This window comes from Siniperca chuatsi, linkage group LG9, assembly GCF_020085105.1.
Source record: "Siniperca chuatsi isolate FFG_IHB_CAS linkage group LG9, ASM2008510v1, whole genome shotgun sequence".
Lineage (NCBI taxonomy): Eukaryota > Metazoa > Chordata > Actinopteri > Centrarchiformes > Sinipercidae > Siniperca > Siniperca chuatsi.
In genome coordinates, this window is record NC_058050.1 from 24,077,403 (window position 1) to 24,095,920 (window position 18,518).

Sequence of the window (18,518 nt, forward strand, 5' to 3'; positions counted from 1 at the left end):
CTTTGACTAGAGCTGAAAACTTAGGATCTAAACATTGAGAAATTAGGTAAGTTTGTTTCTTTGTGTTCTCCTATGAGAACGATGATTAGCCGAATTAAAACATGACTGACAATTAATTCAGGCAGTTGGTGAAATTAGTTTCATTGACAAGGATTGAGGATTGTAAGTGTATGTTTGGCCAAATTAAAAAATGATTGACAGTTACCCCTCCCATTCAAGGTCTCCAGTATAGAGATACCCTACTCCAATTTTCATTAAAATGAATAGGTGCCATCTTGGAGTCTCTGCTGGTTGCCTGGCACCCTCACAGTGATAACTGGACTCCAGGAAGTCACTACGCCTGGCCAAGAAATGGCCCCCAACTACAACTTGTTGTTTTTACATATCGGTTTTTATATGAATTAAAGAAATGAGATACAACATGTAAATGTGTGAGTTTTAGAGGTGCTGGTATGTGGATTTTGTTACCTTTGGACAAAGTCATGGTAGCTGTTTCCCCCAGTTTCCAGTCTTTATGCTAACCTAAGCTAACTGTCTCCTGGCACTAACTTCATACTGAGTGGACAGATATAAGAGTGGTATCGATTGTCTTATCTAACTAAAACACTCATTTCCCAAAATGTTGAAATATTCCTTTAATCGCCCTTTCAATGTGGTTGATAAGAATTAGTTTTAATTAGCTCACATAACATGGAACAAGAAACCTGAGGACATTGCATGACCACACAGTCAAACTAGAAAAGTATGTCATCCACGGAGGTAGATACCAAAACTTATGTAATTGATCTTGATCTTTGCCCATTCTGGATGTGGTTTGTGTGTGTTCGTAGGGCATGGCTTTCTCCCTGGAGGAGCGTCTCCAGCTGGGGACCCACGGCCTGCTGCCTCCCTGCTTCATCAGCCAGGACGTCCAGCATCTCCGTGTGCTCAAGAACTACGACATGAAGAGAGACGACCTGGACAGGTGAGGCTGACATACAAACACAGACAGAAGCCTCTACTACCATGACCTAGTATCTATTCTTCTTCTTTTTTATCAGCCCCAAATCAGTAGAGTTGAATTTCGACTGATTCCCCAGAGGATTCCCCTGCCTCTGCACACTGAGAGATCCAACATCTGGAAGCCTTCAAAACGCGAGAGGCAGCTTAGCGATCAGCCCTCTGAGATCTACATCCATCTCCTAACACTGTATATTTTACTGAACCAATCTCCTCTTTTCCCCCCATTTCTCCGTCTCCTCCTTGTTCTCCTTCATGAGTGTTTTTATAACCTCCACAGTGACCAAATGAAAACTTCAGTTCAGCTTTGCATGCTTCATTAGATGCTTAGGAGTCGTAGCTGTTAGCGTTATGTAATGATTCTGCCTCATGCAAACATTTCAGACTGCGCTCTTTGATCAACAAGATCAGGCCTCAAACTGAAGTCATAGCCTGTTTTACTGTTTTGAATTATACGCCCAGTGCTGAATATTATCTGTCTGTGAAATTGCCTCTTATTCTAGTTGCCATCTCTCAGTCAACTGTTCTATCAGCTGTCACTCCTAATGTCAAGGATGAGTGCGTTGCTTGTGAGACAGGATTTAGGGTCAACAGGAACTAGACAGCTTCTTAAAAGCAGCCTTATTTTCCACCATAGCAACATCACAGCGTCAACATCTAAAAACAGTCATTATGAGCTTGTCATTGCCATTCCCATACCCTGTCAATGTCACTGACAATCTGTCTCCAGGCCTTGAGTGCGTTCCAGCGTTGGGCTTTGGTCCTGTGGATTGCTATTTGCCTGCCGTTGCTCAAGCCTGCTGTGTTTACTTGCAGTCTGTTCCCCAACTCTGAATCCTTCTTTGGTATTCACTGCTGGACGCTGTCATTTAATGTTTACGACCATAACTCTGACCTCTCGCTACTTCCCATTCTATTTTAATCAGATAGTTGGAATTTGTTGTGTTTTTGAATTATTGTGACAAATGATTGCAAAGAGGAACAGCAATGCAAGCACATGCGTTTATGATCTGAGATGATGGAGTGACTTAAGTACCTACTGTGACTGTGTCGTTAACAGAGGAAATGGATGTTCAAAGGCTTTGCCAACTGCAATACTGCAGTATATAAAATGGGACAGCTAAGGGGAAACCTCACATCCAGTGAGGTTGTTAGAGAGCAGTAACAATCTTAAAATGAGCCAGTTGATCACTCATGCTAAAATAGATTGAGAAAGATTATGTCCTGGCTGCCTCAGCAGGTTGACTTTAAAGGAAACACACTACACTCAGTAAGTCAGCATGGATCCGGCTTTATCAAGCAGTGTGTACTGTAAATATTCCTGTTTCCTCGGTGTGGGTAGTGCTCACACCTTTTAAGGTTAAGAATGGAGAAAGAATTCTTCCTTAATGTTTGCCAGCATAATCAAACAAAAGCACGCTGCAGTAATATGTTAGGATTTGATGTGGGGATTATAGTTTTGTTTGATGAGTCAGAGCAACTGATTGACTGTGAGGAGTGAAGTCATCAAAATGTTGCAATTCAGTTGTGACTGACATCAGGCTGACATCACGTTGCTGCAGTCAGAAAACCAACCATGAAGTGGGAATGTTTCTCTTGTATCTCTGCCCTCTGAGTGCTGGGAACTTGTTAAACCTTTATAATGTAGTATTTCACATGAAACTCATGAACTGACAACTAATAAAAAATAAAAACATTAAAAAATCTTAACTCAAGGTCAACTTACCAGGTTTTTCTGTAGCTTTCCACCACATCTCATGGTCTTCCTCAGCGGATAGAGTTTGCTCAGTGTCAACTCAGTAAACTGGATCAGCCGAGGAATTTGAAATGTGGTTGAAAGCCCTGGAAAAAGCTAGTAAGTGGACCTTAAGTTAAGATTTTTTTTTTTTGTCAAACTGTTTCCAAAGTAAAAAAATTACTTTCATATAAAAAAACCAAACATTTTTTATGCGTTAACTGTTAGGAACAGGAACATATATACTTGAGTCTACGGCAAATAATCTATAGATTATCCAATAATAATCTATGGGAAAATTGATTTCAACACTGTAAGGCATACGGAAACCCTTCATGTGATAAATTGCTTGTGGCAGAAGCTAATTTGGTTCACCAATATGAAAATAGTTCTCTTCAAGAGCAACTGTCACCACTGTGTATTGTGCAGCTGCTGTGGCCTAACCTATAGCAGAGAGGGCGTGCATGCTTTTTATCCCCTCAACAAGAGGCACCTTGAGCTCTTGGCTTTATGGAAACTTCTCTGATTAGGAATAGAGCCCTTTCTGGCGTGCTCTGCTTAATTTGGGTCATATGCAAACCTTCAGTTCCTGGTCAATCTACAATCAGAACAAAGACCTTGTGTAGGCTATCTGAGGGGCTGATTTTAATTCTGTGTATTTTTCCAATCATTTGGAACACAAGCAAAACAAATCTTTACAAGTAATTATTGTATATGTGAGCTCTTCTCTTCTTTTTCCTTCTTTCTCATTCTTGTAACCTCACTGCTTTTGCTTTCACTGGGTTTTACAGTAATGTATCCATGTAATACAGCATCCATATGGACATACTCTCATACTAAAAATCTTAACCTTTGCCGCTCTTTTTTCTCTGACATATTCTCCTTCAAGTCTTTCCTTGCAGTTCCTCCAATCTTGCCTGGTGCATCTCACTCATAAAAACACAGGATTTAACAGCTGACATTAATAACCCCTTCCACAGTTCAGCAGGTATGTCCTCAAGATGTTAAAAAGTAACATGCTGTGTTTTCCTCCCTGCTCCTCCCTGTCACTCCCAGATATGTGTTTCTGATGGGGCTTCAAGACCGCAATGAGAAGCTGTTCTATCGGGTGCTAACGTCAGACATCGAAAGGTTTATGCCCATCATTTACACCCCCACTGTGGGCCTGGCCTGCCAGCAATATGGCCTGATATATAGAAGACCAAGGTGAGACACACTCACAACACTGAACTATCTTGAATTATGAAAAAGTAAATTTCCAAGTTGCAGTAAACCCACTTTGCACTAAGATTTGTTTCAGTTTATTTCCCACTGCTGTGAACAGGCAGTAGGCCAAAAGGAAGTGTGTAAAAAGGAATACTGTTTTCTTGCTCTGTTTCCACCCAGCCAATCTTCCACCACTCAATTATTAAGTGTTTTATGGTATTGGCTGTGTTATTGTTTTTGTTGTGACGCTTGTTATTGGCCAGCATTTTCTTCTACTGCTAGCTGTGTGGTACCAATATTCCACTGCTTCAGGCTGCCATTTCTCACATAGAGTACACTGGAAAGAACTGCTTGGTCTTAGGTTTGCACCAATCTCACACACACACACACACACATATATATATATATATATATATATATATATATATATATATATATATATATATATATATATATATATATATATATATATATATATATATATATATATATATATATATATATATATATATATAAATAAATGAATGTTTGTCAGCTGAAGAAATATAGACAGATGTGAGTTGAGGGCTGAAGTAAGCAAGCCGCCATTACTGTGGTGGCATCTCACTTTTAAAGCCCGCAATAACACTAAATGCATTTCCATCCACCTTTTTTTATGCACATTTTCAATTTGCTCATGAAAAAACCTGAGTGGAAACACCGAAAATTAAAAAAAATGTTCATGCTTGGCTGAGGTGAAAAGTTGGTGTGTCGATATAAGCAAAATGTGACAAAGTGCAATGGAATGGCACATAAATCATGAAGCATGTGACTTAAACATCCACTGAAGTTTCCGCTCCACTGAATAGACGAAAAATAGCGGCAGGTGAAAACATCAAATCTGTGTGGAACGATAAGGAGACGTAACCTTCCTCAAATGAATACAAACAGAAACGTCATATTTCTATCATGTTTTCTACATTGTTTTACACCATTTGAGGTTTGGCTGGCAGTCTTTTAAGTATGTTATCGTGTTGCAGCCTCTCCTTCTGCAATGGTTTACCCAACTGGTGAATTAGCGCCACCAGCTGTTTATTTCGATGCACCCAACTTGTAATAATGGCATAACAGTAGTGGATGGAAACGCATATTAATTCACAATTGTCTGGAAATTCAGTTAAAATTTGCACTCCACTGGGTTGGAAACCTGACTACTGGGATGTACTGTATGAAAGGAGCTTGCTTTTGCCAGGAAATATGACCGGGAGATCTTGTAGAACCTGTAACATACAAAAATCGAAATGCCATTGAAATACAGGTTAGAATCGAGAATACTTGTCTCCAACAAAAGTGTTTCCAGTTTTAATGGACGGCTTTACTGGGCTGTGCTGTTATCAACACAAGCCTCTGTCACATGTAAATAATTTAGTTTTAATTCATCTCCATTAAATCCTAATTTTTGCATTTTGTGTGGCATGCTGACAATGGGCCTGAAAGGAAGCACCCACTGATTTCTTGTTAGCTGGGCTGGATACACTCTGCGTATGTTTCATGGCTGAAATTCCACTCTTTGGATTGCATGTTTCTTGATTGGAAAGTAATGTTGGTTGGGTTTAATTACTACACAGAACATTTACATTCAGACGGTGGAGGTCGGACAAAAACCTTAATGTTTTTTTTTCCCACAGCTGTCAAAACCAAAAGTAGAGTTTTGAGGCTGAAACACTTTCACGTTCACATGGACTACTTTCAACTGTCGGGGTAGGCGGATTGCTGATCGTGATCAACCTGTTACCCAAACATCTTTGCTTCTACTGTCAGTGAATGCGTTCAGTTCGACTCGTCCACCACAGTAATTACAGCGTTGCTAGAGAGCACAACACATAAATCAGGTGGTGGATTTGGCTATAAGATGAGCAGGTTAACATGCAATTCATGTGATACATTCACCTGAGGCTCCATTAAATTGCCTTAAAAACAAAAAAGCATGCAGGTCTTCAAGCATATCTACTGAAGCTACAGCAAATTGTCAAATGATTTGATGTATTGAAACCAAAAGCTCAAGGACTCAAGAATTGGTCTTTGATGTTATAAAATCTGAACCAAATCTGGAGGTTGTGGTAGTTCTTTCAGCTGGAGTTTGGTTAGAAAGCTCAGCTCAAGGCAAACCGCTGTAAGCTTTTGAAATCAGCTCAGGATTCACCTTGAGTGGATCTGGCTCTGCTCCGAGTAGACAGACATTCATTGGTTTCCTCTCCTCATCTGCTGTAAACACACTTTCACTCCCTGTCACACACACACACACACACACACACACACACACACACACACACACACACACACACACACACACACACACACACACACCTTTCTGTTAGTATCTGTTTTCTCTCAAATAGGTTCATCAGGTCCAAGTCTCTCATTATCTGACAGCAACATTCCCTAAGCAGTTACTAATATATTGAGTTGATAGTGCTTTCATTCTCAGTGCTGAATTCAGGGACACACTCTGTTTTACTTGGCCCTGCCTCCTCACATTTAACCTTACTCAGGTGGTTACAAGTGTTGGGTTTGTTTTTACTCTAATATGACTGATAGGGGAAAGACCACCCTAGTCAACTGTCCTTCACAGGCTCCTAAGCTCACTTACTGCTGTTAGCTAGAATCACTGACTCCTTTTAAGGATCTAAAAGGATACATATAAGCCATTAATCCACATGGCAACCTGCAGTTGCATTTCACTAAAGGTGATGGCCATTAACATTTGAACAAACTAGCAAATGTTTAACAATGAGCATGGTTTAGCATGACTAAATCACCCTAAAAAAAGCATAGGTAACTACTTTGGAATGGTATCAGAAAGATATGTGAGTCACAGTATTTTCCCCTGTTGTGCAACTACTCTTCAGCAGTACTAGAATTTTCCAAACACTTTATTCAATGATGGTTTCATTTGTTTTACCACCTTGAATGTTTTTGATTAGCTGTGAAACCCCAGTTTTTCTAATTTTGTCCAAGCTGTTTTATTATAAATGCTTACCGTACACTTAAAATACTTGGAAAGCCAAATTCTCCCATGCACATAACTTTGTTACCCAACAGCCCCCTGTTTCCCCATCCTTGCAGAACTATGTGGAAAATATTCCTAGCATGCTTCCCTTCCTCTCTCACTGAGCTGGCTGGAGGAATCATTTTATACACTCCCACGATCTCACAGCACACTGGGCCAGGACATGCTGCCAGAGCCCCCAGGGTTAGGAGTTTGGCCTCTAGGAAATGTGCATCATGGGATCAGTTAACAGAATATACTGGGGACAAAGCCTGTCTGGACTGTCACTGACAGGTTTAGGTTTTCAGCCAGGCTGTTTCTCTCTGCTAACAATGCCTGGGAAAAGGGAACAAGCTCAGACCATGATACATCTGCATGTGTATATTGTCTCTTTGTTTTTAGCCATGCTGGTGATGTGGCTCCAAGGATGGTAATGTCAGTTGGTCGGTCCACCTCTTTGGTTCAGAGTGAAATATCTCAACAACTATTGGAAGGATTGCCATAAATTTTACAGACATTCATCGTCCCCAGAAGATGAATCCTAATGACTTTGGTGATCCTCTGACTTTTCATCTAGCACCACCAGAAGTTCAAAGTTTCTTTTATCCAGTGAAATCTCTCAGCACCTACTAGATGGATGGGCACAAAGTTGTGTACAGATATTCATGGTTCCTCAGACAATGCATCGTTATGACTTTAGGTTGGTAGGTAAGTGTATTGTTCTGTTTCTATCTAAATCTAATGCACAGGGCATTTTACTCAGTATTCTCTAGAAATGCCTGTAATGGATTACTGATGCCACTGTGCATGTGTGTGTGTGTGTGTGTGTGCATGCGTGTCTTCCAGTCGGACCACCATAGCAGCAGATTAGGTCTCTAATCACTGGCTCTCAGGTATAAAGACTTTCTGTGTGGAAGGCAGCAGCCTTTCCTTGTCTTGCCTGACTTTAACCGCTAATCTGCCTCATGGAGACTAAACACTCAAACACCAGGCTCTGTAACAGAGGCCAAAGGTCAAGCTCCATTAAATGTCAAAACACGGCTGATTAACTGATCTTTAGATGGGGCAGAGGCAGGAAGGAGAGTTGGAAAAAGGAACACATTCACATCATCAGAAGATAGGTGGACATGCTTACTTTTATTGGTTCATAAGCTCATGAGCGGACACAGTGTTTAGCAGAGAAAGTTCGTCTGTCTTCATTATACAAAGTTTGTTTCTGTTTTCAGCATAAATGTGGGTTGTGTACTTTGTTTGATATCTAAAAGTACTCAGTTGGGATAAATGATAATGTTTTGCAGCAGGAAAATTATCCCAAGGATTGTGTAAAAGTAGGCCCTTTTTAAGAGTCTGACTGTTCAAGGAGCACTTGAAGTAAGTGAAATGAACCAATCCATCTTGCTGATGGAGATAGATGATTATTTTTGCCCATTAGTGGATTCCTGGTTAAGGTTCAAGGGTCAGCAACTCTGCTACTACAGCTGTCTGTCAGGAGCTGGAAAGTAAGACATAGGCATTCTTAATCTCCCTAGAGATAGGGTAGGGTAAAGACCAGATGCTTTCTTTTCCCTCTGCCATTTCTACTGTATATAGGCCATTGGTCTTTCTGCCTGTATAACTGAAGATACCCTCCCCTTCCAAGCATGTAGGAGAAACTATCATGGCCGCAAAACTTTTTAAAAACGCGAAAGGCCCTATCTAGAACCAGCTTGGTTTGTCCGTTCTGGCTACTGTAGAAACATGGTGGTGCAACATGGCGACCTCTGTGGAAGGGGACCCTCTCCCTCTGTAGATAAAAACGGCTTATTCTAAGGTAATGAAAACACAACGATTCTTATTTTCAGGTGATTATACACAAATGAAAACATATAAACTATAACCATATATAACTTATAAATATTTTATTCCATTTCTTTCTGCCAATAGCTCCTTCTAAATGTTACACACTGGACCTTTAAAGGATAAGGTTGGCGATATCCTATATTTTCGTTGCTGTCAACAAATCCCAAGATCAGAATCAGCATTGCGTTAGTCCTTCCCCAGCCTGTTTTTTGCTCTATTTAACCAGGAAAGTATCTTAACCCCAATAAGTGCCTTGCTAAATGGTACCTCAGTGGTGGTAGTGAGGGTGGGGCAAGCGTTGCTATTCGACTTTCCCGACCCAGATTTATCCTGCCAGTCAGTGATGTATGGTGTATGTTGAATAGACTCAAAATAAACTAGTGCCCAAGTTAATTGTAATAAAGGAACAACAATGGAGCTTCATGGCACAGAAGAATAGGATACAGTATGTCAGGCTTTGGATACGCAGGCGATACTTCTTGGCAGGATCTATTCAGTGTTGGTTATGGCAGTGTTGATTATGAAAATACACTTTTCATCAAATAGAAATAAATTTGAATATTGCTAGCCTCATTCTTTAAACTGAGGTAGGTCTTGTGGGTCTGAAATGAGGCACGACTTAGCAAGTGCGAGGCCGATTTCTCACTTCTGATTTCTACATTAAAAAATTGACCAGTGGACAGAAATTTGACAGCATTCTCAGAATAGCCGCCATGTTTTTTTCAGTCTGAGGATAGCGCGGCGATTGGCACGTTTGTCTGGTCAAGTGTAGGAAGGGTTTGTGATGTTCATCGTAACACCTGCAAAGTAATACCCCTGCTCCTAACCCTTGCAAATCTTATTGAGCCTTGCCAGACCACAAAGAATGAAGCCTAATGTTGTTTTTGGCTTATGGCACAAAATTACCACATCAATATCAACCTGTATCACCATAATTATATTAGTATTTATAGTGTATGTATCAGGCCATAATATATCTGTGTGAGGGAAATACCATCTCAGAAGTAAAGTGCTATTTGTGTACTGTAATACAACCCGAATACAGCCATGATTAGGTCTTCTAAGGCTGGTCTTTACCAGAGGGTGAGCTGCAGGAGGTTGTAAAGGCCTAATGAAAGGCATCAACTGAAGCTGCCTTGGCCACCTCTGGAGTGGCACATGCTGGATGATGAAGTGTTCCAACCTTGCAGATTAGGGGCTTTTGAGCTGTGATCTCACCCCATTCAGGCCCACACACAGCGTTACACTCCAAGTGTGTGAAAGAAACTATTTCATTTGGATTGATGAGCATCCAGAGCAAGCAGAAAATATCCTGGCCTTCTAGATCATTAATCCACACATGATTATTGAACTGTGATGACCTGCTTAAAATCATGAAAAGAAACTCATTCCACATAACTTGAATCCATAGAGAATTTGTTTCCTGATTATGACTGATTGCATGACTTTTGCTGATGTATTTGTTTACCGCATTTTTATTCTTTGGTAGACCATGAGAGAAGCTCAGAATATGCCTGTGTTGAATGGGAGAAGCATTGGAGAAGTGGGGAGGAGAGAAATGGTTTGGAATTACACTGACTTCATGAGGAACGTGGCAGACATTTGGGATTAATTCCACACTGGAGGACCTTGTATAACAATATAGAGCTCATGTCGGAGGAAGTTTTAGAGCCAGTGAAAGCAAAGAAGCTTTAGGGCACAGTAGACTGTAACTCCAGTTTCCCTGCAGTATCCCTTAGTATAATAAATTAATATATCAACTAATACCCAACATAAATCCACAGCAGTGTTACCGTTCACTGTGTAAACATGGAAAGTAATCAAACTAAATATATGTTTTAAATAACTGTCTACTCGACTAAGACTACCTGGCTGAATTGTGTGTGACCAGCAGTAACAGGGACCATTGCTAATTCAAACTGCCATAACTTTCCATGACTTAGAGTGGTGTAGCATGGCTGGAGCGCAAGGTGGTCTAATTTGGCTCTTTAGGAGAAAATCCAGTTTGTTCCATTGTGTCTCTAAGAAACAACCATGAAATCATTGCAAACATATTAATTTAGGTTTTTGGTTCGGCTAACGGCAGTCAGCCTAAAAGCCTGCCTGGCAGCCTCTGTCACTGTCTCGCCTCACCTCGGAGATGTTTGGCTTCAGTCAGACTCTGGTTGGTCAGGATCCAATCGGGGTCCGTGAACATTATGAATGTCTGGTCCAGGCTTCGTCAAATGACCTGCTGTCACTCAAGTTTAGATTTTAAATTTGGGCAACTGCTGTGAACAGCGTCACATAAACCCGAATAATGCTAGACATGGCACAGTAACGTTAAAGCACAGACAGGCAGCTGCCAGTGTATCGTGTGAATGCAGAGTTTTATCGAAGCACCATAAAGCAAATTGGCATCATCATGATCATTTTCTTGTACATGTTTCAGAGCGCTGTGGGATTGCTTTTAAGTCCAACTGAAATTAAACAGCAGCTATGTGGACAGTGTCCTGCTACACAACACAAGAGCCACAGACTTTGAACATATTCACACACCTACATTAGCTTCCCTGCTAAGGTATCCTTCTAACCTGACTTACAACCGTGGACACATATCTTGTCCTGCACCTTGGCTTGTTGTCAGCTTGTAGGCTAGATAATTAGCTGGTCAACTGAAGCACATTAAATAGATTTAGAACACACCTGAAAATGTCACTTTGGTCCATTTAGATGCTCGTTACTCTTCAGAACCAGAGCTAATATAACACAGTCGGCTCATGGCTTGTAAGCCACAGGGCTCGGGAGGCTCTCGATGGACCTCTACATCTTGTAAGGCGAGGGTCACATGACCGACGGGGGTACTGAGCTAGCACTACCGTTCATTTGCTAGCATGTTTACTTAGCTGGGACAATGTAATCTTATAAAGAACACTGGCTGTGGGTTTGACCATGTTGTTTTATGAGTTTTTATTTTAAAGAAATGTTACAATGGACACAATTTAGAAGGAATTTGATTGAAAATTATGCTTGTTGTCTTTTTACTACAGTGCCATTGTGCTGTTTCGTTCTCTTCATTATCTGATATTTCTCCTGCTAGACATTCTGAACACAGCTGGTGGAAGTCTTTTGCTGGACGACTGCCCCACCCATTAAAGAATTTGACAAAAAAGTCTGTGTTAGCTGAACTGTAATACAGAAATTAGAAAGAAAATCATACTAAAAGAATCCTAAAATGTAGTTTTCAAAATCTGATTAACTAGGATTATCATGCATTATAATCATATTTAAATGTAAACATTTTTGCAAAATGTCAAAACTAATAGAGGTGAAAAAGAACTAAGAAATATGGCAGGCTGGTTAAAACAAGAAACTAATTTTCAAGGACTGTTGTCTTATAAGTAAAGGCCTGCCTTATGCTCTTCCTCACTGTTTACCTTCTTACAGTACAAGCAGATAAGCTAGCAGGGCTACCAAAAATGGGCCTACTGATGCCTTCAGGTGTCTCCATCCGTTTTGTGACCCTCGCCTTACCGTCATAACGGTTGTTTTGCTAGGGCTCAGCCTGCCAGCTCGCGGTCAATCAAACGCGTACACTAACATGCCCCTCCAGAGGATGACATGAAAAGGGACATTTATAATATTTCAACAAAGGCCTTTTTTCTTCCTTTTAATAATGTGAATTCAGTTTGACTTTACTGGAGCTGCTGAATGATGCGTTAATACGAGACTCTCCATCCCCACCAAGGACAAAATTATAGAGCACAGTTCTGTTTGGCTGCTATCCCCTCACAGTCTCCACTGGTCAAATTTTGGTACGCAGTAGTAATATTTCACCAGCCCACACTGGAAAATACAACTTGCTGATCATCCCATGAAGCTTATCTGATACTCTCTGTGAATCACACTCAGCCTGGTTTACAGTTTTAAAGCAAACCCTAAGGTATCTCAGCAGCAGACAGCAGAAGATTTAATCAGCATATGTCACACAAGTTGGCAACAAGGGTAGATCTTCTCTAATGGCGTTAATGTGAATTTCACGGTGCATTAGGAATAAGAGGAAAAATTATAGAATGACAAAAGAGTTGAGTACATAAGGATATTTAGCCCAAACTTAAAGTGAAACAATTGCCAAAGCTTCTTCTAAGTAATAACCTAAACTGGTATGGATGTAGCTTTCGTCTCCCTGCCTTGAGAAACTGTGGTAGAACTATAAAACTAAGAGGTCGGTGAGTTAAATACGATGCCTTATGGAATAACCCTATGCTTGCAAATGTTGGCCACTTCCACTACTTTGTACTTATGTGCGCTGTATGTTTTAACGATGTTATCTTTTCTCCACAATAACTGCTGCAGGGGCCGTATAAATCGACAAGGAGACTGCAAATTGAAATAAAACTATATCATTTCTTTATTACACCTGTCAAGTCTGAAATGTGTGTGTATTGCTTGGGTGCAAAAGCACATGTTGCAGGTGGCTTTTCAAAAGCAAGTGTAGCTGAGTCATTCCATGCTGCTGGACTCTTTCCTGTGTGACTTGTAGCAGCCAGATGGATATGTGTGATGTAATACAGTGCATGTATGTAATACGTGTGTGTATGTGGGGAGAGTCACACATACTGTCAGAGCTCAGATCTTGGGTGCAATATCCAGCTTGAGCCCAAGATCTGACAACAATGTTGTTATCATTTCCCATATTGATATGCCTCCCATTAGCCTCTGCTACTCTCAGATCCACAGTAGGAAGTGAGGAAAGCAGTGGTGCAACCGTAACATTGGATGATGTGCTTTTCTGTCACAGCAGTTCCAAAATTCCTAGCTCTTCATATGTGTAAACACCGGAGGGATTCCCTCACACTTTTATCACAAGAATATTCTGCATGAAAGATGAAGATAAAGAGTTAAAGGACATAGAGTTTACATTTAAGTGTCAAATGTGGACAGATCAGTGTTACATCAGATCTGCTGAATTATACACATACACATACAAACCACTACTAGCATGCATTGAAAGGTGCCTCAGTAGTTTGCTGAATCCAGCTTTGTTTCCACCTGGATTGAATGGAAACTCCAAACCAAAATTTCCCCAAGTCACAGTCCAACCTTTTTGGCACGTTGTAATCTACAATTTCTGGCGTTCTCTTTCCCTTTTGAGTCGGGTGTAAAAATCACATTATGGCCTAATGTAATGATGCAAAAATGAACAAAAATGCACTCTGATGAAGCTCAGTAATGGCCTGATGAAGCTGTTTGGTTTGTGTGGATTAGTGGAGACGATGGAGCTTGACAGTTTGTGGTCACTCAGCCCAACTCATCATCTGATTTACTATAGTTCTTGTTTTTCCAGGTGTGGCACTTTATGCTTCAGTTCCAGGTGCAATTTTGTTTTTTTTTTCTGTGTAACCAAAAATTACCATGGGAGTGAGGGGGCGTTACAGGGGGATTTCACACATTACAGCAACTTAAGCAGTATATCATGTCCTCTGATGCAGTGGTAAATGAAAATATGGGTGAACTTTGACTTCCAGCTGAGGAACATCATAAAACAAACCTTTAAATACTACAGGCCAAAAACACTTCTATGTCCAGATTTATTCATTCATTGCTGTTTTTTGTATTATATACACTTCCTATGTTCACATCACTAAGATCAGCTTAGATGGTTTTCCGTTGCTGGCCAAAACAACAAAAAGCAGACACTTTTTCTTTGGATACAGTCCTCGTAGCAAAAATGACACTATGATATTTCCCTAACCTGGTTTTAAAAAACTTACTTGGTTAATGTTAGGAAACCTTTGTATTCATGGTAAAAATAAGAACTTGTTTTAAGAAATAGTTTGTCATTTTGGGAAATGCACTTACTTGTATTCTTGTCGAGAGTTGGATAAGAAGATGGCTACTACTCTCACGTCTGTACAACCACTTAGCTTAGCATGATGTCCGAAAGCAGGGGGAAACAGCTAGTCTGGCTCTGTCTGAAGTTAACAAAATCTGTCAACCAGAACCTCTAAAGCTCACTAATTAACACATTGTATTTCTTTTGTTTAATCCAAACACAAATAAAAATGGAAAAATGAGTGGGTCTAGTTGTTTCCCTGTGCTTCCACTCTTTATGCTAAGCTTATCTAATCGCCTCCTGGCTCCAGCTCAATACTTAGCAGACAGACATCAGAGTGGTATCGATCTTCTCATCTAACTCCCAGCAAGAAAGTGAACAAATGCATTTCCCAAAATGTCAACTATTTCTTTAATCAAGTAGTTCTTCTTTTAACCATGACAGCAAAGGTTCCCTAATCTTTTAACAAATAGTGTTTTTAGACTGGCAGATTAGAAATCGCTTACATGTGACGCTTTGAAAGGAAATTCAAAAACTATGTATTCTGTTATTTAGTATGGAGGACTTGTCGTCTTTTGTGGAAATTCAAAATAATTTTAAAAAAGTAATTTATTCAGTACACATTTATATGGAGGCATGATGGTTAACAATCTTAGCTTAGCAGACCAGCAAACCGACTGAAACTGGGCCAGCCTCATGTTGACATGAGACACTCCTCACTGACAATAAGAGATAAGTCAACAGATCATACATTAATCACCATCCAACTGCACCACTTTCATATCTGCCCTTAGATAATACCATACTTCTGTAAATGATATGAGTATCTGTATCTGACACTAATATTACTTAACGGCTCTGCTTTTTATTTGTCAGTTCCAAACTTAATGGATGTGGTAAGAAAGTGCTAAAAGCTCATTTCTCTTTGTTTTGACAGCTCCACCAGCTCTCAGCTCAGCCTTGGCTGTGAACACTTGTAGTTCCGTCATGCATTTGGCCCGAGGTTAGAAACAGAAAATTTGAAGATATCCATCTGCACTCACACGCTGTGTGAGTTGTGGAACCAGTCAAAAGGCTTCCAAACTGTAAACATTTTCTCCAAATATCATTTCATTTCATTCAATTTCAGCTCAGCATTAAATGTAACTGGTCTGTAAATCAGACCAGGTCATTTGGACAGCTTGTATCTACAGGAGGCTCGATCGGACTTTCCTCTGCAAGGGGAAGACTGAAATCAGAGATAAAAAAAAGAGATTATTCAGTGCCTGGGATTGTGGACTAATACCTATACTACACTTTCATACTTGTACTCATTTCAAAGGGAAAAAATACAACTGCAGTTTGATGAACAATGTAGATGGATCTAATAAAAAGGTTACAAACCATTACTATGAACAGTTTATTTATCACAATATATAAACTTCATGCACACATAATGCATGCCATGTATATACTTTCAGAGCTATTAAGAACATAGTATACTGATTTGACCAGTAGAATAATGCATATTTCCTGACATGCATATTAGGACAAAATCATTGTTACATATTTAGTTACATAGTTTTTTGTTTTGTCTTTTTTTTTTTACCACAGCATAAAGAAGTGAAAACATTTAGTCTGTTCTATAACATGTACCGGATAGACTTAAACCTTTTTGAGTTTGAGTAGTTAAAATTGTAGAATTACTTTCTATAGGGTTTGTAATTATGATGATTAAATAAATCATTGTGAGTAATCAAATACCATAGTGCAATGAGACTAAAACACACTGGTAGGTGTATTTGGCATGGGTTCAGAAGTTAAGATGTGCTTATTTTTCAGCGTTTAATATATTAAGATGCTCCAGCAAATCTTCTGCATAGTTTGTTCTGTTTGAACAAAAAAAGAATAACTTCAGTGGTCAGTGGTGGAAAAACCTATTTGATCCCAGCCAATGTACTGTAATAACATTATATATGAATATGCATGACAAATGTGATATATATAGAGGATATTTTGGCAGAGCATGCTGAATTTTAAGGCACATATCTGAAACCATCCTACTGTTTCATAGCCTTGATATTTTTATTTCTTGTGCGAGGCACTGTCCCAGGTCAAATTTTGCACTTTTATGTTATAAAAAATGTCATGTAGAATAGGAATGACAAGAGGTTGTTGATGATTCTGGATGTGCATATTAGATGTACATATTAGCTCTTAATTCCACAGAGAGTGTGCAGGGTTTCTCACTTCACAGCAGGCATGATCATTAATAAACACAATTGTTCTTTGAGTAAATTGACTTTCGGGTTAGTATGGATTATCTCACTGCGAGATGATTGGTTTTGGTGGTGATGAAGACTAACTCTCCAGTGCACTGTCTGACCTCTGAGCCCTCTACAGGAATGGGATTTGGCCCCAGGTGACTTTCCTTTTTGGCTCTCTTTGATCTGTTTTCATTATGTGAGACTTGACCTCTCCCCTCGCACCCTGAAAATCCACATTACATCAGTGAGAGCTACAGCTCCAGTTTCCTTGTTTGAGAGTTGAAAAATGTTAACAGGGCACACATTCTTCTTGCATGACGGATGGTAAAATAGCTGAAAAGCTTCCATTGAAAAAGATGGACTCTAAGTACAAAATAAATGTAGAATGAATTTAACCTTCCTCAAACAAATGAAGAACTTGTGTTTATGCAGTAGCAATAATTAGGAATATTTTAATTAATAATAATAATCACATTATTTTTAATGGAATGGAATGAATTATCATGTGAATGTAGCATATAGACAGTGTTGATATTTTGCGTCTAGGCTCGTCACTCCCCATAAGGAAGCTCAGCACAGCAGAGAATGGGGAGTGATGATAACTTTGTGAGTCATGAAGTCCTAAAATTAGAAAAACATGGTTAATCTTTACCTCATCTCACCTAATGTGACCCAAAACCTACTCTTGGTTTGGATACTACAGCCATTTATTCCATGTATCTTAAATCAGTTTAGACATTTTAGGATAAACAGTACCAATACCCCATGAGTAATTCATATTCAATATGATTTTATCTCAATAAAACAACAGCATCGTTTCAGCAAGTGCCTCAAAACAACATATGTTTATGTTCCGAAACATCATGTTTGTCCAGGTGAATGGATTACTTGAGTATTCCAGATAATTACTAAATATTTATACAAATGTGAATCTGGATCGTCTTGCAACCAACTTACTGTAAATGGTCTTGAGAGCATAAAATGCACAGTAGATTACAATGTTTTTTTACCGACTGCCTGTAATGTAAAATATAATGGTTTTAGCCTCTCACTTAGTGTCATATAGTACATGAATTATTTCCTCAGCTATAAGCCATGAAGAATTGGAAACTCTTAAAGCATTTCTCCATCTGTTTTATAGTGGACACTAGCTGCTCGCCTGCCACCACTCCAGACATGCTTAAAATTGGATACACATTTGTCTGTGAATGTCAAAGAGAATACAATGGGCCATAATCATTGCCATCCATACAGTGCTCAATGATTTTACAATATTCTCTACCTGTCACCTATCATTTATGTCTGTTTTCCATGAAGGGATGACCTATTTGAATTTTAGGGGATAAAAAGTTTTCCTGTATATGCATTGTGCAATCCGGTCCTGAACACTGTTGCTAACACAAAGCAGCATTTGCAAATAAACACACTACAACCGCTCCTCGCACAGTTGCTGGCCAAGGCAAACCCAGTTGCTTTTGAATGTGACTTTGCAACCCACATGAAACGTCACTGGCATGCACCAAATGTCAGGATGTGTGTGAAAAGGGAATTAATGGAAAACCTGGTTGCAGAGGGCTGAAACTCCGCTAATAGCCAGCTGGGTTCATCAGGTCTGTGCCTCTGATTCCTTTAGCAGGACCCTTGTGCTGG

At 39.7% G+C, this 18,518-nt stretch overlaps 1 protein-coding gene across 2 annotated transcripts in view; it reads left to right on the forward strand.

The window, feature by feature from the left end:
* The window catches only part of me1 (malic enzyme 1, NADP(+)-dependent, cytosolic), a 94,238-nt gene that overhangs the window by 33,677 nt on the left and 42,043 nt on the right, over positions 1-18,518 (forward strand). For both annotated transcript variants that reach the window (XM_044207036.1, XM_044207034.1), the window contains 2 exons: positions 831-964; positions 3,791-3,940. In XM_044207036.1, coding sequence (XP_044062971.1) covers positions 831-964; positions 3,791-3,940 — 284 coding nt within the window. The remainder of the gene's footprint in view (positions 1-830; positions 965-3,790; positions 3,941-18,518) is intronic.